This window comes from Apus apus, chromosome 18, assembly GCF_020740795.1.
Source record: "Apus apus isolate bApuApu2 chromosome 18, bApuApu2.pri.cur, whole genome shotgun sequence".
NCBI classification, from domain to species: domain Eukaryota; kingdom Metazoa; phylum Chordata; class Aves; order Apodiformes; family Apodidae; genus Apus; species Apus apus.
In genome coordinates, this window is record NC_067299.1 from 6,624,437 (window position 1) to 6,644,449 (window position 20,013).

The window sequence follows — 20,013 nt, forward strand, 5'->3', positions numbered from 1 at the left end:
TGTTGAAGGCTGTGTTAAATAACCTGGATCTGAGCATCAACTGCTTTTGTTTTGGAAAGGACCACTTTTCTTGCCAGGTCTCCTTTTACTAAAAAGGAAGGGAAAAAGAGCTAATTTGAGATTTGCCGAGGCCAGTGACTGACACAGGCTGATGTAAACAGAATTTCTTATTCTAATTGCTTGCATTCATACCCAAAGAGGAGTGAGGGAAGATCTGTTTTTGCCCCAAGGGTCTCCTAAACCAACACTACACACGAGCACACAGGAAGGTCTCCACCACAGCCTCTTCCTGCTGCTGACTCTCCTCTTTCCTTGTGGGCTTCCTCTTCCCGACACACGTCAGTTGGATCTTTAGTTGGGAGAAAGAAGAAACCCTTTTGCAGGTCATGAGGCTGCACTCCTGTTTGTAAGCAAGTCTCTTCCTTCTCCACCGTGCCTGCTGTGTGGGGTGGCAGGGCTTTGCCACAGCTTCCTCCCAGACCTGTGAGAGACCTGCCAAGTGGTTTTCTTTTTTTCCTCCCAGGTGTTTTAGTTGGTATTTAAGTTATTTTCTATTTATTTTGCTGTTATTTCTAAAGCTTGGGCTGCAGATCAGTGCTGTACAAAGAGAAGGAGTTTCCATTTGCTTCAGGTACTTGTTTCCACTCGTTTCCCCTCTGTCCTGAAGCTTTTAGGGGCTGTGCCATGATGCCAGTGGAAAGAGCTGATCTCTGGTTTAAAACTGGGGGGGTGTTTTTGTTTTGTTTTTTTAAAGGCTGCTTCTTGAGGCTGGTCATGTCCCTGATCTGTGTTAAGCAGTGCTCATGTGCGTGGATGATCAGCACGAGAGGAGGTGTAATCCCAAGGGCGTGTGGTGGGGAAGGGATCTGGTCATGAACACCTGCCTGCACCTAGGGAATTGGACATGAGGAGGAAATTCTTTGCTATGAGGGTGGTGAGACACTGGCAAAGGTTGTCCAGGGAAGTTGTGGCTGCCCCATCCCTGGAAGTGTTGAAGGGCAGGTTGGATGGGGCTTGGAGCAGCCTGGTCTAGTGGGAGGTGTCCCTGCCCATGCAGGGGGGTTGGAACTGGATGATCTTTAAGGTCCCTTCCAACCCAAACCGTTCTGTGATTCTCTGGTCGTTCCGGTTGGTTCTTCTCCATCAGAAAAGTGATTTTTTTTGCAGATCTCTTGGTCATGCTGACATCTCCAGCAGAGTTTCCAGCCCTAGAAACCCTGACAGTTGTGCTTCCTCTTCCCTCACTAGTGCAGTGCATGTGCTGAGTCAGTGACACGAGGGTCACCATCATGTGGCAGCGGAGAGCGAGAGGAGCGCTCTGCCAGCACCGCCCCTTGTCCCTGCCGTGGCTGTGCAGGGCTTTTACTGGGACCCTAAACTGGAGAAAACCAGCCTGAAACAACTAGCAGCTTTTGGAGTGTGTGCTGCTGTTAGGTGTGCTGGTGACTTCCATCAGTTCCCACTTAGAGGCCACTGGAAAGCAATCCTTTGGTAAGTGTCCTTGCTGGATGTGAACGGGAGGAGCTGGGCACTCCAGAGCTTGTGTTGGTGGTATTACTGGGATGTGTGTGGTGATCTTCTCTGCAGGTGTGGTTTGTCCTCAAAGCTGCTGTCCCTGCTGGCACTTGGCTGGGATAGCCCAGACCCTGCACTGGGCTGGGGAAGGCCTGGCTGAGCTCCCTTTGGACAGGGCCTGGCACTGGTGCCAGGGTGGGCGGGCAGTGACAAATGCACGAGTTTGTGTCGCTCGGGTCGTCCTCTGACTCGGTCATTGCAGGTTGTTGTGTGCACCTGTTGCAATACAGAGCTGCTCTGGGTGGCCAAAGGGCACTGCTGCTGCTTGGTTCCCTTTGGGAATGCTGGCTGTTTCCATAAGCTTGGGAGAGGGAGTTGCTGCCCTGTGCCAGGGCAGGCAGAGTCTGTAGGGCACAGCGGGACTCATGCCTGTCTCCTCAGGGATGGTGGGGGACCCTCCCTGCTGTCTTGAGATGAACTCAGGGGCTTCTTGGTGCTACCAGCTGTGATCAGGTGGAGCCTTGGGGTTGTGTTATGGGAGGTGGGAGCAGTGAGCAGCCTAGGCTGTGCTTGGTCAGCACTCTTCCTTCTCCTTTCCCTCTCATGTGAGTACAGCTGACACCGTGGGTCATGGCGTGCTTATGGTGGCACAGAGCTTGGCCGCTTATTTTTGGGGCAAGAGTCACAGTCTGCAGCCCTGACCTGGGACCAAGCAGGCAAATTTTCCACAAGTACTTGAAATTGATCACAAGCATGATAGAAGTAAACAGCTACTTCAACTTAGAGAGCCAGCTTCTTACCCAAATTGCAAACTTGGCTTCAGAGGGAAGGCTTTTTTGGTCAGTAGAAGATACCACAACATGACTTGCAGAAACATCCTTGTATTTGGCAGAAGGGGAGACCTCCCAGCCATGTTTCATGACCCTGATGCTGTGCCTGCCAGTTACAGTTGAGGGCTCCTGCCTGCTTTTGGGGGCACCTGCTGCCCCATCTCCTAATCCTGCCATCAGCTGTGTGCAAGAGGAGGGAAGAGCAGATCTCTGTGTTGCTGACCACTTGGTTTTTAGGGCTTTTTGTTTTTAGGGCTTTTTCCTATCTGCTTTGCTGTCAAACCATTCTTATTTATATTTTAATATATTTAACACTGTGATGTGATAGCATCCTTCATCCATGTGGGGAATTTGAAGATGCCTGGCACTGACAGTGCTTGCAGCCCTTTGCTTGGGAGGTGCATGGGAAGTAGGAATATGGTTTTAATCATGAGAAGGAAGTGCATCTGTTTGGCAGCCTGGAGGCCTGCAGAGAGGGTCCTGGTGATTTGAATGATTAAAACTTGAGGTTTGGCTGCGTTCAGAGGCTGCAAAGCTGTGCTGAAATGTATCATCACTTGATTGCAATCTTTCCAAATGTTGTGACTGCCCTGGGTGATGTAGATGCTTCATGTCTGGGCTGAGACTGATTGCTTCACACCAGGGACTGGAGCCATGATTTAAAACAAAACACAACAAACAACAAAACACCAAAATAACCACCCCAAAACCATCACCAAAAAAACCCCAAAGGAACAAAAAAACCCAAACCGAACAAACAGACTAAAACCAAACACAAGCCAAAAACTGAGAAAGAAGGAAGGGGAAATAGAAGTCTATTTTATGTTTATTGAAGATACAAAAAACACTGGGGATAAAATAAGGACCTTTGAAACTGATGTTGGGAACTTTTACCTCTGCATTTCATTTCCCCTTTAAATACCTGGTCTATTCTATCAGGGTCCCTCCAGAGACTTCAGGATTTCCAGAATAGCTAAATTCCAAGTGAAAATCTGGTTTCATTTCACTCGAAGTTAGAAAAGGACACGTATTTGAAAATGAATTGCTGTGAACTGCTGGAAAATAGTTGTTACAGCTGACCAGGTCAAACTGAGGTAAACTGAGGAATAATCTTCCTGTGCTAGGTGAAGTGAGTTAAATAAATAGATCCTGAGTTATGAAAACCCTTTAAAAAAAGATGAGGTCTAATTCCACATCTTTTGCCTTCATCTTGATACTTTGAAGCAAACCTTCTCCTAAAAGTGGGGAGCAAAAGGAAAAACCTGTAGCTAAGATGTAAGACTCAAATAACTAAAGGTCCAGGACCAAATGGAGCCCATCGTCAAATGACAGCAGTTCTTCTGTCTTTGGTTCCATTACTAGAGGATGAGTTTCCTTCCAGGGTTAGAGGTTAGTATATAACCTTTATGCCATGGAGGCTTGTGAATTAAGAGACCCAAAAAAGGCTCTGGTCCATGCACCAGATCCATAAGCTTCCAGAAATGGTGCTGTTCCCTCTGGCTGTGGGTGTGGGGAGTGAGCCAGTGGTCTGGCTGCAGCTGGAGGGTTCCCCTTTGAAGTGCTGGAGAGCTGCAGCTGAAGGCCAGGAGATAGCACAGCTTCCTCCCCCATGCTGCATTCCTGGGAGCTTCCTTTCCCCAGAATGCTTCTTTCCAAGGCACCACTGCCTGGGAGAGCAGACCACCTGCAGGGCCTTTGAAAAAGCCAAACCCCTCACTCTGGGAGGCCAGAAGCTCTGCTGCTTTGGGCATGGCACTGACTTGCTGCTGAGGTGTAACCCTCTCCTTGCTGATTAGCCCAGCAACTGGTTCTCTTGCCCTGCAGAAGGGCCTCTGGCCAATATCCATGTCTGAGCTCTCTGGAGCTGGGAAGGGAATTGCTGTGGGACCAGGTGCCTTCCAGCCAGCTGGCTGCTGCTCACCACACCTGGCTGCTTGAAACTCTGCTCCAGGTGCAGTTTGTCACAAGGGATGCTGCTGTGCTCTGTGCAGAGAGGCTTCTCCTAGGGCTTGGCTGCTACCAGTGCTGGATGTGGTGCTTGGAAGGGAAGGGGTGCAGCTACTGCCCAAAACCAGCTCAGGGTGGTCTCCATCAGCCTTAGGTTTTTAATGACTTCTTCTCAGCACAGGTTTGTCACTGCCCTGCCTGCCATGGGAAAGGCAATAAACCAGCAGCGTTTTTACTCCCACCAGTGCCTTCCCTCTGTGTCAGTTCCCCAACCCACCCCTCAGTGATTTACTGAAACCCAACAGGGAGGAGGAGAAGGACCCTGCTGGGAACTGTGCCTTGTTGGCAACTCGGCTCCAGTTGTGGAGGCTTCAACTTGACAGTTTAGTCTACAGTTGTACAGAAATAACACGCAGCTCTAGCTTGGCTCTGGGATCCAGCCATGGAAAGACTGCAAAGGAGGGGGGAGAGGACAGGGTGACCTGCCTGTTGGAGAGAAAAGGGCAATTTACTTATCTGCAGTCACATCACTTGCATTTTTCTTCCACCCCCCTGCTTAGTGTCATCTCTGGGAGCCTATTGGGAAGATTGGCACTGTTGTTTTAGTGCCCTTTGTGGTACAGTCGCTTGCCAAGTTCTCCACTGACTTAAACTTCTCGTGGGGCTGAGAGCTGGTTGGACTGCAAAAATACCTGGGAGCCCACCCATGATCACTCCCAGGTGGCTGTGGACTGGTCCCTGTGCTCCACAGGGCTCACTTTTATAGCTGCTGCCCTATGGCAGACTACTTTGTGTTCTCCAGTGCTGGACTTTTCCTTGGAGGCAAGACAACCAGATGTGGTTCTTTGCTGCAGACCTTGTGTGGTCTCCCTTGTTAGCGCTCCCTGAGCCTCACCTTCCCCTGCCTTCCCAGCTCCTGGCTGCATGAGCATAACCTTAAAATTCAGTCAGTTTTATTTCTCACCTCAAACTCGGCTTGGTGCTCACCAAGGAACCCCAGGAATGCTGTCTGGGAGTGTTTCTCCAGCAGGCACAGGTTTGCTGAAGAGGTTAACTCTGCCCTTGAGGCTCAGCCACAGGAGATGGCTTTTTCTCTCTGGTGGCACCGACAGCTCTGAGTCACTTTTCTGTGTGCAAGTTCAAATGTCCATGGTTTCCTGGGTTGGCAGGATGCCCAAATACAAGAGGAGAGTCACTTTGCCCTTACAAATCAAGTTTTGAGTTAATTATCTGTTTGGTTGAACAGAGTGTGTCCTTGTGTGTTGGGAAGATAATCTTGTGATCTGGACTAGGGTCAGAGGAGTTCAGAGCTTTGGCAGAGCAGCGGGAGGGAGGGAGTGATGTGTGGCTCCCCAGGGGAAGGACAGGGCTAGATGGGGATCTTGAAGTCTGGGTGCTCATCCTTGTGCTACTGTGGACTTTGGGTATGGCTGTGGGCAAGTCACAAGTCACTGACACTCTGCCTTGGCAAGTTGAAAGGAGTAATTCAAGGAGATGGAAGTTACACTGGGGAAGAGAGTGGAGGGAACTGGGAAGCTGAAGGCCCAAGGAAAGGTGGATCGTAAATCCAGTCTGAAGAGTAAATTGGAAGTGTTCATCATTTGTGTTGTAATGACCTAAAGTGAGGATGCTCACAGAAGTACCATGCCACAGTCCTGCTTTATGGTGAGCAACAGCTTTAGTCAAGGCTGGCCATGAGTCCCAGTTTTGCTGGGGTGTTAGTAGGAGCCAGGTTGGGCTCCTGGCTGGAACATGGGGCTGCTCTTGATGGTGCTGGCAGAGAAGGATCAGAAATCACTTCTGATGGATCAGCATGGATGCAACAGTAAGAGAAAAGTGTGGTGGGACAGTGAGATACCATGGAGTGCAAAAGGATCTGATGGTATTGTGGTGCAGAGTCTCTCTCCAAAGAGTTTTTGGGCTGCCTTGTGCTCCTAGGAGTAAATACGTAGTGGAACAGCATGCTCTGGATGGCCCTTAATGCTCTTCTGTGGCATGGGGTGGCTGCTGATGTTCATTTGGGTTTTTTTGCTTCCAGTGCCTCTGACCATCATGGGAGAAGCCAGCATGGAACCAACCATCTCCCCTCCTGACAGCACAGCACAGCAGGCCTCTCTGGTCAGCATGGTGGACGTGTTCCTCATCTCACTCATCGTCGGGCTCTTCACTTACTGGTTCTTCTTCCGCAAGAAAAAGGAGGAAGTTCCAGAGCTCCCCAAAATACAATCAATGTAAGTAACAGCTCTCAGGCAGCATGGGGTGTGTAGCTTTCCCTCTTGCTTATGGTGGGTCCTTAGAGGCTGTGTGGGAAGCTCAGCTGGATTCTGGGAGGTCCTCAGGTGAGGGGACTTAGTCCCAAAATGTGTTTCTCATGGTTCTGAGCTGTTCATGTCTCAATGCAGAAATCCCCGTGGAAGAGCTGCAGTTCTGCCTCACTCCACCGTGTGGCCTAATCAGCTATTTGCCTTTCCCAAGCTAGGCAGAAAAGCCCCTGGCTATACTTCAAAACTCTTAAGGATTGTTTTGGCTGTTTTCTGATAAAAGTAATATTTAGATAAATTTCTAGAAGGGTGGAGTTGCTCTTAAGCAGGTTTCCTATTGGAAATCTTATCTGCCCTTAGCTATGAAGAGAAGAAATAGTTCCTGGGCATGAGCTGCTTGGCAGCTCTTGTGAAACTTGCTTGGCATTGGTGCCAGGTTACCTCAGCAGCAGGAGACTGGATTTGAAGAGAGAGAAGTCCTCGATCCATCTGTCTCCTACAAAGGGCTTAGGGCCAGGAGTGAGCCACATTGGTGGAGATCTGGGTGCATTTAATTCCTGGTCTCAGTCACATACCAAACTTAACATCAGTTTTCTGCTGGGCTTTTTAGCTCATTCCTCCAGTTTCTTCCTGGAGCATTGGTAAGAGCAGTGAAGAGGTTTGAAACCCACTGCAGCAGAGACCACAGGAGCTGGTGCTGTGCAATAGCTTTCCCTTCAGTCTCCTGGGATCTCTTCCCTGCTGGGGTGCAGTTTGCCCTAGGGGCAAGGGCAGCCTCAGCCCAGCTCTGTGCTTCCTAGTGTTGGGCCTTTGCAGAAGGTAACCACGCAACAAAGGTGGATCCTCTGAGTTTGTGATGCCAGCTGCAAATTCTGTGTAGCCTGAGTGGCTGGTTGTGAGGCTGTGCCATGAGGAGAGGAGAAGTGGTGGCCAGCAGCTTGCAGTAGATTTGACACACACATTTGCACTAGCAAGGCATGAGGTGGGTTTCTCCCCATGGCACTTGGGTGCTGCTCTGGCAAGAAGTACTTGTCAGTCCTTCATTTCAAAGTGTTACAGACTGGCATGGGAGGAAGCTGTGACAGGACCTGTCTGTATGTTGCTCAGGTGAGGATGCTGGGTGACAAGTGAAGGCATTTCAGCAGGGAGTGGATGCTGCTGGTACCCTGTGTGTACAAGTGAAATCAAACACAGTGAGTGGCTGTGGGCCTGTTGTCTCAGCCCTGTGTGTCTGTCTCGGTGGGTTGTGCTGCTTTCAGTTGTCAGGGCTCATTGTCCAGTGTGTGTGTTGTAGTTCAGGTCATAAATGAAAAGGAGCGGGTTTGGTCTCCTTGTTTCCTCATCTCCTCTGGTGGCAGAGCCCTCTGCTTGAAGGCAAGCCTGGAATGCCAGGGCTGTTGTGAAATTCCTGGGTAATGGGAAGAGCAGCACACAGCTTGGAGCAGATCCTAAGGCAGGCTGCATGCACTGGTGTTGCAGGAGGCTGGAAAATTTCCTGGCTGGGAGGGGTTTTCAAGGAAGAAATGTCCCTGGCTGCAGTCCCTCAGGCAGGTGTGTGCAGGGCTGGCAGCAAGCTGGCTGTCTGCCTGCTGGGCTGGACCTTGGGATTTGTTTTGTGGGATCAGTTGGATACTTCCCTCTCATGCCTCCAGGAGAGGGCTGTGTGTATCCGTGCGTGTGGCTGCCTCTGGAGATGGCTGGGAGAAGGGCTGGGAGCTCAGCTGGCTGGAGGAGCAGGCACTATCAGCCTGGAACTGGCTCCTGATGCAGCTCATGTTGGCTCAGGGGGGCTCCCGTGATCTCTGTCCTTGTGACTGTTTCCACCCACCACGTGCAGCTCTTCAGAGGCTGTCATGACCTTGCAGGGAAGTCACACTGCAGAGAGGCTTGCTAACCACCCTGGGGGGATGTGACCACCTTGGCCTGCAGCAGGACCTCAGCACGTGGGGCTTCCCTCTGAGACTGGCTGGAGGTTTTGGCTCTGGGCTGACTCAAGGGGTATTTTGCCCGTGGTTCTTGCCCAGGGGTCTGTGCTGCCTTCTCTGTCTGCGTGGGAGATGGGCTGGCAGGGGGCATTGGGTGTAAGTGCTGCTTGTGAGGCTTGTGGAAGAGCAGCAGCTCCTGTCACTGGTAACCAGGGAGGGGTGGATCCAGACCTTGTCTGACACAATTCATGGTGGAAAAGTGACAGCTAAGCAGGTGAGGAGCATGAGAGGAGGCTTTGCAGTCGTGTTTCCTGTATGTAAGTGTGACCCTGCCATTGTCTGCTGCCCCCCTGCTGTGGTCATTGTGTCAAGGTGATCTGAGAGCAACATGGACCCATAAGCCAGGGCTGTAGCTGGTGGCACATCCGTCCTCCAAGATGGAGACAAGAACTTCCTGAAGCTTTTGCAGTGTTATTTTATGGGACATTTGGAAGCAGGAGGGAAATGAGCGGGAAAAACAAGCTTGTTCAGCCTCGGGTTTCCTTCCCTCCTGTCATCCTTGAGTCTGGGGTGGAGTTTCCTTTCTGATGAACAAACAAATCAGTGAGATACAGGACCACAGTGTCAGCTGCTGCCCATGGCTGACAAGGTAGCAAGCTGGTCCACGGGAGCAGGCCTGTCTGCAGGCAGGGAAGCTGTCCCAGGCCCATGAAGGCAGAGCGCCCTTGGCAGGGCTGTCTCCAGCTGAAGTGGAGAACCTTGACCTTCAAAGCTATTACTTCTCTTTAGCACATTCTCTGCAGCTCTGCCTTGCCTCACCGAAATGTCCTGAACTGCTTTATCTGATGGTATTGGGCCACCATTTCTGTCATTTTGGCTCCCAACTTCACCTTCAGCCTGGGAATAGCGGAGGATCAGCAATTCAGACACGTCCCAATGGCTGCTGCTTTCATGGGTTTGCTTGCAAGGTGGGAGAGTGCAAGCAGAGTCTGACCTGAACACAGGGTCTGGCACCTCAATGCCCTCCTGGGGTTTTTGGGAGCCACTGCAAAGCAGCACAGCTTGATCGAGCCATGTCAGCTCAGCAGGGTCTGCAAAGGAAAGGCTGCTGCTGTGACTGCCCTTGACTGTGGCAGAACGGAGGCAAGGCCAAGGTACCCAGTTCTGGATGGCACCAGGGCTGGGTTCACTCTGCGTGGTTCCACCAGCTGGGTGGCCCCAGAGCAGTCAGGATTGCATCTCTGGGCTCAGCCACAGCTCAGGCACATGCAGATCCCTCACCTTCACAGCCCAGTGCAGCTCTTTTCCTGCCAGAAGCCCCAGAGAAGGGACAGAGTCCAGCACCTGCAGAGGTTTCCATGTGCAAGCCATCCTGTACCTGTGCTGTGTCACACACGAGCGTGGGGCAGGCTGGGATCCCCCTGATGAGGATTACTTGCATTTTGACCATTTCAGGCTTAATTGAAACCAGCAGAGCAGCCTTCCCCACGGCCTGCTCTGCAGATGTCCTTGGAGAGAGCGGCTCGGTGGCCTCGCCGCCGTGGCCACCACGCTTCCTCGGGTAGCACTGCTGGGGAATGCACTGCTTTATTTTTATTCTTTGGCTGCTGCTCCTCTCTGTGTTTCACAACCACAGATTGCTTTCTTTCTCCTGTCCCTGCTCCAGAGTTGTGCAGACTCTTTCCCTGGGGAGATGCCAGCGAGACATTGATTGGTGTGCTGGGTGTCACTCCCTCCCTTCTCCTCCCCCGCCCCCCCCCCCATCTTTAACATTGTTTGGGGCAGAAATTGGCTTATCTCTGTTCTGCAGCCAGAGAGAAATCCATTCCCTGATGCTTGTAGGACTTCCTGAGGCAGGAATTGCTCCAACTCCTTAGCCTGATTAGCTCTCTGTGCTGCTTGCGTGTGTGTTGGAGAGACACGGACCACCTCTAATTTAATTTAATAGGATCCTGAAGAGAACAAACTCCTTTGAGCTGCCTCCGTAATGGCACTGCCATAGTTACCCCAGCATTGCTCATGCAGTGTCTGGAATCGTTTCATTCAGCTACAGCCTTTTTTAAAGAATATATCTAAAAGCAGCTGTGATATAAACAGTTTCCAAGGTAACAAGGCTGGGGGCAGGGTTTCGTGTCCCGTCCCTCTGCTCCACACGGGTGGGAGAGGGACGTGTGCTGCGGAGGATCCTGGGAGGTTTCATTCTCCACTCCTAATTCCTTTCTGCCACTGCTGCCAGATGTTGCAGCTTCCCAGGACTGCGCGGATCCACTCGGTAACTTCCCGAAACCCCACCACAAGGATCTGAGCAAACAGGACCGCTCCTGCTATGACCCATGCTGGGACTTTTTGTGCCGCCTCTCTTCTCCTTAACAAAAGGCTGACACTCGGCTTGAATGCCCAGGAGGGGCAGAATGGAAAGGCCTGTGTGCCTGTTGCTCCAGAACTAAGTTAGATCCGCTCCCCGTGCAGACAGACACGGCTGCCCTGACACTCTTTGTCTCTTCCCAGCCCTGACCATGGGCTGCGTCTACTCGGCCCCGCGCGAAGAGGCGGCCCAGGCCGGGTGAGTTGATCTGCCCCAGGGGCAGGTGGGGTCGCTGGCGCTCGGAGGGTCACTCCTGACACCCCAAAGCTGGCAGAGTGGAGTGTCCCTGCCGGCTGGGGCAGGAGGAGAGGGCAGGGGGGAGGCTGAGCTGGGAGGCAGGCAGCTCCAGAGGAGACCCTGCAGTTTCTCTGTGATGTCTAAGGCTGGCTTCTCGCTTCTGGATGGATGTGTGTGCTTTTGGGAGGAGAGCCGCAGGCATGGGAGCTTCCTGAAGGAGAGGTGTTTGGCTGAGACAGAAGCTTAGGTATAATTGCTGAGCTCTTGGGAACTTCCTCCCCCTTCTTTTTTTTACTTCTGAAATCGAAGTGACAGAGAGCCCTGGGAGTCCCTTGTGCTGTGGGCTCTCACCAAGGGTGTGCAATCTCTACAAGCTAAAGACTTGCTTGGACAATGGAGTTAATCCCCTTTCCTCCACCTGTCACTTCTTCTGACTCTCCTCGCTCAGGACAGTGACTCTTACCTCAGCTGTAAGAGCAGTTGTTGCTGAAAACACACTTTCTCTTCTAAGTTTTCCTGGCTAAGCAGTGCAAATGAGTGCCATTCCTGTCTTCTGTGTTTTTGTGTTTTTGCAGCTCAGATTTTCAAGCCACCCTGATGAAGCAATTTGGGGGAGTTGGGTAGCCTTTTTTCAAAAGCCAGACTCATTATTTCTTCTGTGTCTGAGCCACAGACTGTTCTCCACCACAACACTTCAGTGCAGGGTTGCCTCCTTTGAAAACAGACGAGCTCCATGTGCTGCACCCTTTTCTTTTCCAAAGGGAGCTTGCTGAAAGGATCTAAAACGTTTTGCTTTCCTCCTTTAAAAGCAGTTTGTTCAGCAGTTGACCCAACAGCTATTTTAATTGGCTCTCATTTGCACAGGGCAGTAAACCAAAGAGCTTCACCAGCAAGCCAAAAACCAAGTGAGAGCTGAGTCTGGTGAGCTGGCTGGGGGGCAGCTCTCCTGAGCCTCCATCCTGGTGGGGACATGGGCAGGGCTGGGGCTGCTCTTTATGATGCTTGTGGCATCCCTGTTCCCAACAAAGGACAAATGACAACGTGGGGAGACTGTTAAATGCTAAGAGAGTAAAGTGGGGGTTACAAAGTAGCTCTCCTGGGAGCACAGCCTCCTTAGGTAGCTTTTTTGGGAAGGGCTTGCTTGTCTTCACTGTGGGCTGTGTCAGTGCTCCGAGCAGTCAGGCCAGGTTGTGGAGCTCCTTGATACTTTTGGGTAGAAGAGGGTGCCTGGAAATGTGCTCTGCTGGGTGCCCCCCACCCTGCCCCGCTCCATGTGTGTGTGCTCTGCAAATGTCTCAGCACATCCGCAGAGATCCCTCCCTCTGGGCTGCAGGGTTTAGGAAACTGTTAGTGAGCTCTGCACATTCTCACATGGGCCAGAGCCAAAACCATTTGTTTTTTGCCTGGAGGCTTCTGTCTTCCCACAGGAGACCCAGCCTTGCATTCTTCCATCATGAAAATGAAAACGGGAACGGGTCCCACGTTCCTCCTCTCAGCTACCAAAGTTCCAGTGGGGAGGACGGCAAGTGAGCTCCTGGCAGTTGTCCTCCTGCCTTGAAAAGACCCCAGTGTCTAATCTGACTGTAGCTGAACCCAGCTCTGCCCAATGAGGCTCCCGGGTCCCCAGGGCTGGGTTGCTTTCACCCCGTGACACTGAAACTCCATGGGTGTGCTTAGGAGAGCAAAGCTCTTCTGGCTCCCTATGTAATAGAGCAGCCATGGTGCTGCAAAGCTCTGCCTTGATGTTTCTGGTGTTGCTGTGGTTTGTCCCTCTTTTGAGATAGATAAAAACACCTCCCTGTGTTAATACAAACTCCATGTTGAGGATGGGAACGAGCCCTGCAGGCCCTTGGCAGGCAGAGGTGCCCTTGCCAGAGGCTCTGTGGGTCTGATAAATTGCTCCACAGGGCTTTCCAGCCCTGGGACTCCTGTCTGACCTGCTGTTTTGATGTTGGAACAGCTGTTTTTTAGCCCTGTCTGACTTTGGGCTTGGGGAATCCACCTGGGGGGCATGGCTTGGAACTGATTCCCTGCCTGTCTGTGGTGGTGGGGGAAGCAGGGAGCTCTCTGTTCCCTTCTCTCCCACTGTGGCTTGGCCTCTGAGATTTTTCTGGAGACTTGGTCTTGCATCATAGCTCTACAAGATCCTTGTAACCTGCTCAGCTGTGGAACCTCTCAGAGCACTTGATAGAGTAAAGGCTTCCTCACACTCAGGGCTGAGTTCCTGAGCTCTGCCTGAGAGAAGATTTACCAATGGAGGTAAGGAGGGTGTCAGCTGTTCCCCTGTGCTCCCTGGTCTGTGTGCAGAGGAGAAGCCCTGCAGGTAAGCAGTGGGTATATCCCTGAGGTAGGGTAAGAAAGACTGCTCCATGGGGACACTTCACTGCTTTGGGGGGCCTCTTTTTCTCCACTTTCTTATTCCTGACCTAAAAGAACATGCCCATCTGAAAGGAGGTTCTTCCTGTCTTTCAGAGCAGCTCCAGCGAGAGACAGCAGCTTCATTGAGAAGATGAAGAAGACAGTAAGTTGCTTTCTCTGGCTATGTGGGGTGCTGGGAAGGTGGGGGAGCTTGGGTCCTTCCCAGCTTTCTCTGGAGACTCTTTAGTTGTCAGCAAGGTGGACTGGTTTGGATACAGACACAGACCTGCTGCGAAGGGGGAGGCTGTGTGGACAGGCAGGAGTAACTCACTCTGTGCCTGAGCATTGTTCTCAGAGAAAAAAATCGAAGTGAAAATTTGGTGCAAAAAAAAAAAAGAAAGGTGTAAAATGAGATCAAAGTCAGGAGGGAAATGGCAGAGACCTTAAAGTCACTGTCTGTCAGTTGTTTATCTGCATGGTTGGTTCCCAAACTGGCTCACTCTGGAATGAGAATTGTTGTACACAGAACTGGCAGCTTTTGACTCCGCTGGATTGGACACAAGAGGCAGCAGAGGAAGAAGCAAGGGCTGGATCTATTTTCCATTTCACTTCAAAGTAGCTGGCTTGGAGCAGAGCAGGAGCCCCTGGTGCTCAGGCACTTTCCCAAAGCTTAGGCAAGTCTGCTTTCTCATCCAGGGAGTTCCCTGTTTCCAGGAGTCACGCTGCAGCCTTGAGGCTGAGGAAAAAGAATCTGGAAGTTTTATTCTTTGCTTTGGGTTTTAGTCTGACCTGAGTCACCCTTCTGGGACTGACGAGAGTCACGTTCCTGTTAGGAGTTTGGCCTTTTCTGCTGCAAACCCAGCGGGGAGCCCTGGGCAGACTCATAGTAGCCTTTAGGTTGCAGGCCAGAGCTCCTGATCCCAGGCATTTCCTTTGTCTCTGGCAAGATGTGCTTCATCTGTGCGTTGCACAAATGAGTAATCACCAGCTAACAGGGATTTTTTTTTTCCTCTCCAGGGGCGAAACATTGTGGTTTTCTACGGCTCTCAGACAGGTACAGCAGAGGAGTTTGCCAATCGTCTCTCCAAAGACGCTCATCGCTACGGCCTCCGGGGCATGGCAGCAGATCCAGAGGAGTATGACTTGGTAATGTAGCCAGGAACAGCCTCAGGATAGGTTACATCCTTTTAGTGCCCCCTAAAACACCCAGAAAGAACTCGGCCAAGGGGCAGTTGCCTTTTTTGTAACATCATTTAGAGGAGAAAAAATCAGCCTGGGAGATGCAGAGGTGGGCTTGGTCCTTGAAATTCTGCAGGTTTGGAGGGAACATGGCAAGGTGACTGAAACAGGAAGGTAGCCTGGGGTGTTTGGGAGTTGCAAGTCATCCACTGGCAAGCATGAAACATGCTCCATGTTCCTTCTGTAGCCAGCATTGGTCCCTTACTGCTGCTGTCCTGGACAGAGGCACTGGAATTGTGGTGTTCTCCAGGGTGAATAATGATCCTGGTCCCGTAGAGCCTTGTATGGAAAATCCCATTGCTTTTCTGGTGGGGTAGAAGCATTGACTTGCAGTCCAGTGAGGGTGGTTAGCTTTATTTCCCCACCCATTTTGGGTGGGTTTGGCCTTTCCCAAGCCCTTTTGCCATCAGCTGTTTGACGTTGTGGCCCTCATCTGCACCCCAGAAGCAGCTGTCTTGTAGGAACAGGCTTTCCCAATCACCACGTTGAGGGCTCCTTGAGGATTTACTCTTTCCTTTGGTTGCAGTCGGACCTGAGTCGCCTCTCTGAGATTGACAAGTCCTTGGCTGTGTTCTGCATGGCCACCTATGGTGAGGGTGACCCCACAGACAATGCCCAGGACTTCTATGACTGGCTGCAGGAGGCAGATGCTGACTTGTCCGGTCTCAAATTTGCAGTAAGTGGCTCAGTTTGTGCTACAGTCAAAGTCAAAGTACCTTCCATTTGCCTTGGGTAAAGGCACAATGTGATTTCCATGCCTTGTGTGTCTCTGTTGGATGCAGTCCCTATTGTCTTCCTCTGCAAGCTCTGGGGGTGCTTGCAAACATATAGCTGAGGGCTTTAAATGCAGATGGCAGAGTGCTCTCTCCACTCCCTACATCACAAAGGGTTTGCTGGTAGTGTCTCACCACAAACAGCCCATCAGGCAGGAATACAAGGTCTGTAAATGAGTTACAGGCTGCTGCTGCTGTTCAGGAGCTAATTGAGCAGCCCTGGGCCAAATCTTCTCCTGCAAATTAAATCACTTGGAGGAGCGTGTAGCTCTTTCCCTGTGCTGAGCTGAATAATTGACTGAGATACAGCTGCCTCACCTAAACCCCAGCCAGATTCTGTAGGCTGCATAATAATTGCAAATGAGGAGAAAATCCACTGCTGGAGATGTTAAGCTGCTCTGTACAAAGCAGTGAGCAAACACTTGTGAGCAGTTTGTGGGAGGCAAGGGACACCAGTTGGTCTCCAGGCAGTCCAGGCTCTCACTGTCCCCTCGCAGAGATGGTGGAGGCAGCTCTTTGTGTGTGCATCCTCTTGATGTGCCCGAGGCCTGGCTCCAGGGAGGTGTTGGTTCCTACTGACCAGGCACTCTCCAGTGACAGATTCTTACTCAGGAGGTCCACAAATAGCTGCTGGGAAGCTGGGAGAGGTCTCACTGTCTTGTCTTCCATGCTTTTCCTTCTACATCATTTGGGTGCCACTGGCCATAGGATGCTGGCTGGATGGGAGAAATCCAGTCCCTGTTCCTCCTCACTTCCCAGTGTTCCCTTCCAGGTCTTTGGACTGGGGAACAAGACTTATGAGCACTTCAATGCCATGGGGAAGTATGTGGACAAGAGACTGGAGGAGCTTGGAGCCCAGCGCATCTTTGAACTTGGGCTGGGGGATGATGATGGCAAGTGAGTAGCTCGGCTGGAAGGGCTGGTCAGAGCAGGCTGAAGTGTCGTGGAGGGACCTTGGCAGGGAGTTGGCTCTACTACTAAACCAGAAGTAAACCCCATATGGTAGTTGTGGGAGCTGATGTGTTTCTGGTGTGTGTCTGTCCCCCCTCACAAGCACATCCCTGTACACTTGAGCACCCTGGGGGATCCTGTGTCTGGGAAATCCCATATCAGGTTTAGATGACCCCAGTTGTATACTCAGGGAGGCTTTGCAGCCTCCTTTTCCTTTGCCCTCCTGCAGCTTCATTGCCAACCCAGCCTGCATGGATAAGCTCACCCATCCCTAGGGAGCAGGCAAACTCCATCTCCTTGGGAGCTGTTTGTTTTGTGGTGGGATGCAGCAATTTTCCCACTTGGATGATTACTTTTTTGGCCCTCTTTATGCTCACCTGAGCACCCTGTGGGTTACAGCTTGACCTGAGAAATGACATCAGGCTTTGCCTCTAGGGCCTGCATCAGCTGGTGAGGGGGATGTGTCCCGTGTGGGAGGTTCTGAGCCCAGAGAAATAAGCATTGTCATGGTGGGAGCTGCCTCTTAGGAAGCTGACCTGATGGCAGGAGCTGGATAGAGTCTGAATAACAAAGCCTTCCTTGTTAGGTCTGGTGAAGGGAGGGGTGGCTGGTGTAGCAACAGTTCCCTCCCTCCCACCCACCTGCTGCTCTGAAAATGCTCTCCTGGAGATTCGTGGGCAAGTGGGAGATACCAAAACTGCCTGGGTCCAAGGGCAAATGCCTTTTCTCATGGTGAAGGTGGAACTCCATAGGGAATTCACATGGCTTCTCTGGGAATACCCCTTTGCTCCCCCTTAGACAGGGTTATTCAATGTCTCTTTTGCCCTGGCTAGCCTGGAAGAAGACTTCATCACCTGGAGAGAACAGTTCTGGCCAGCAGTGTGTGAGCACTTCGGGGTGGAGGCTACAGGAGAAGAGTCCAGGTGGGTATGGGTGCAGGTTCATTTGGCTACACAAGAGATTGGCCTTCTCTGAGTGGTGGATGTGCCCTCAGCCCTGAGCTGCTGTCCCCTTTCCTGCATCCTTCCTTCCCTCCCAGACTTGGGGGGACACACATGAAGTAGGCGAGTGAGCAGGGCTCTTTGGACTGGTGTGAGTCTTAACCCAGCTCTGGATTTCTGTTCTGAATGTGTTTGGTTCCCCTGGGGATGGCTTTGCTGGGTTGTGATGCTCCCAGTGAAGCTGATGTTTTCCTCTTGGTTTGGGCTTTCTGCATGGTCTGCCCACTCCCTAGTGTCCCCAGGGAGGTGAGGGGGTGGAAGCGGCCTTTGTTTGACCAGCAACAAATCCAGCTGATGGTTCCCACTGCACCTTGTCATTTCCAGTTTGACTTTTTTTTTTTTCTTTTTCTCTTCCCCTCTCCTCCTCCAGCATCCGCCAGTATGAGCTGGTGGTGCACACAGATGTGAACATGAACAAAGTCTACACTGGTGAGATGGGTCGTCTCAAGAGCTACGAGAACCAGAAGCCGTAAGTGCCAGACTGGGCGGGGGGTGTGTGGGCTGAGCTTCACCAGGGCATCCTTGATGTCCCCCCACTGCTCTGTGGGCAGTGTCATTTCTGCAGTGCAGCCACGTAGCAGGGCTCTGCACAAGAGAAAGGTGCTCAGATCTCCACTGGGGGACTCTCTCCAGTTAATGAATGAGTGTTGGAGAAGGTGGCAGGGTTCCCTTGTGCTGTTTGGCTGGAGCATTTGAGGTCACTGGGAGCCTTTCCTCACCCAGGGTAGCTGCTGCATGATGGTTACCTGCTGCATGATGGTTACCTGCTGCATGATGGTTACCTGCTGCATGATGGTTACCTGCTGCATGATGGTTACCTGCTGCATGATGGTTATCTGCATTTTTGCAGTGGGGAAGTTAGCTGTATAAATGATTCCCAACGTGAAATAGCTCTTGGAGATGTGACATTCCCTCCAATCCACCTCTGCACCAGTTGTGAATGGGGCAGGAGCTGTGGCCTGCTGGGCTGTGCCAAGGAGGAAGATGATCTGTTTTCTGTGGCAGTGGGAGCAGCAGCAGGATCATCATTCAGTCTGTGCTGTGGTCTGCTTTGAAACGTGAGCCAGGACAGCCCTGTGCTCAAACCATGGGAGTCTGCTCTGGAGTTAGAGGGAACAAGTCTGTGAGCCTGCAGGAGAGTAACCCAGAGGGTCCCTGTCCTTCCTTCCAGACCATTTGATGCCAAGAACCCCTTCCTGGCCCAGGTTACAGAGAACCGCAAGCTGAACCAGGGTGGAGAGAGACACCTGATGCACCTGGCACTGGACATCTCCAATTCCAAAATCAGGTAGTTTCCCCATGGGAGACTGGGCCTCTCTTTTGGGGGGAGCAGTCTGCATCAGAAGCAAAGAGCAAGGATGAGGTGCTGCCCTCATCTAGCACTTTGGAAGAGGACCTTGTTCTCATAATCACTTAATTCTGCCCCTTTGGGCTTCTGTGCCACATATCAGGTACCCCATGTCAGGCCTTTCTCCCAGCTCTTGTGCTGTGCCTGGCCATGCCTGCTGGCTGCCCTGGGTCCCTCCAGAGCTGGCCACACACACCCCTCCTACCTGAGCAGTCCAGCTGCAAGAATTCTGTAGGAGTTATACAAAAAATGAGGGGGCAGATGAGCTACAAGAGAGGGGAGAGCTGGGGATGACTCCTGGCTGGATTTGTCTGGCTTAGATATACAAGCATAGGGGGAATAAAGCCCTTTTTTATTTAAAAAACAAAGAAATCCTCTTGCTGGCTTAAATTCCCTTGTGTGTGTTTGTGAGAAAGCCACGAATCCAGGTGGGTTAACATACCTAAATACTTCAGAGAGAGGTTTTGAGCAGCTTTGCTCCTTGCCTGTCAGGGAGCTGGCCTGTCCTTGCTGGAAGTCTGGCCTTGCTGAGCTCTCTGCCAAAACTTCTGTGATTTTGGAGGTCCCTTGTGAACAACCTGGTTCTTAAAACCATTATCCCACAATGATCCTTTCTGCTGTTATTGGGGACCCCTACTTTTGCAGGCACAGTTCAGATCTCAGGGTTGTTCTGCTGCCCCTTGCACCAGCCTGTTTGTCTTCTGGCTGAGCAGTTCAGGCTTGAGGTGGATGAGAAGTGGTGCTGGTGTTTGATCTGCTCTCCTCCTGCTCTTCTGCCAGGTACGAGTCTGGGGACCATGTGGCTGTGTACCCAGCCAACGACTCCTCTCTGGTGAATCAGATTGGTGAGATCCTGGGCACAGATCTGGACACAGTCATGTCCCTAAACAATTTGGATGGTGAGTATGGATCACTCTGAGTGTCAGCAGTTCCCCTTCAGCCATGGCCTCTGCCCTTCCTACCGGCGCGGGAGCCAGATCACCCCTTCAGGTCCCACGGGGCACATCCAGGCACACAGAGATGTCCCGTGGCCACTCTGAATGTGGTCCTGTTTTAGCAGCAGTGGCTCAGAGCCCGCTTGCTGAGAGCCAGCTGAAGTGGGTCAGTTGTGAAATGCCCTTGGTGTGCCCAGTCAACAATGAATTATGAAACAGTAGGCTTCTAAATACCAAGCAGCAGCCTGCCTGGGCATCCCTCTGCTGCCACCCAGCTCAACAGGGCCCTTGGTGTCTGAGATGCTGTTATTCAATGCTTGGAGGAGAC

The 20,013-nt window shown here is 51.7% G+C and overlaps 1 protein-coding gene across 2 annotated transcripts in view; it reads left to right on the top strand.

Annotated features, from left to right (window-relative positions):
* Positions 1-20,013, top strand: part of LOC127392334 (NADPH--cytochrome P450 reductase) — a 30,000-nt gene that overhangs the window by 5,489 nt on the left and 4,498 nt on the right. For both annotated transcript variants that reach the window (XM_051636103.1, XM_051636104.1), the window contains exons 3-11: positions 6,331-6,523; positions 13,553-13,601; positions 14,456-14,584; positions 15,204-15,353; positions 16,223-16,347; positions 17,235-17,324; positions 17,773-17,871; positions 18,574-18,690; positions 19,531-19,649. In XM_051636103.1, coding sequence (XP_051492063.1) covers positions 6,345-6,523; positions 13,553-13,601; positions 14,456-14,584; positions 15,204-15,353; positions 16,223-16,347; positions 17,235-17,324; positions 17,773-17,871; positions 18,574-18,690; positions 19,531-19,649 — 1,057 coding nt within the window. In that variant the 5' untranslated portion in view covers positions 6,331-6,344. The remainder of the gene's footprint in view (positions 1-6,330; positions 6,524-13,552; positions 13,602-14,455; positions 14,585-15,203; positions 15,354-16,222; positions 16,348-17,234; positions 17,325-17,772; positions 17,872-18,573; positions 18,691-19,530; positions 19,650-20,013) is intronic.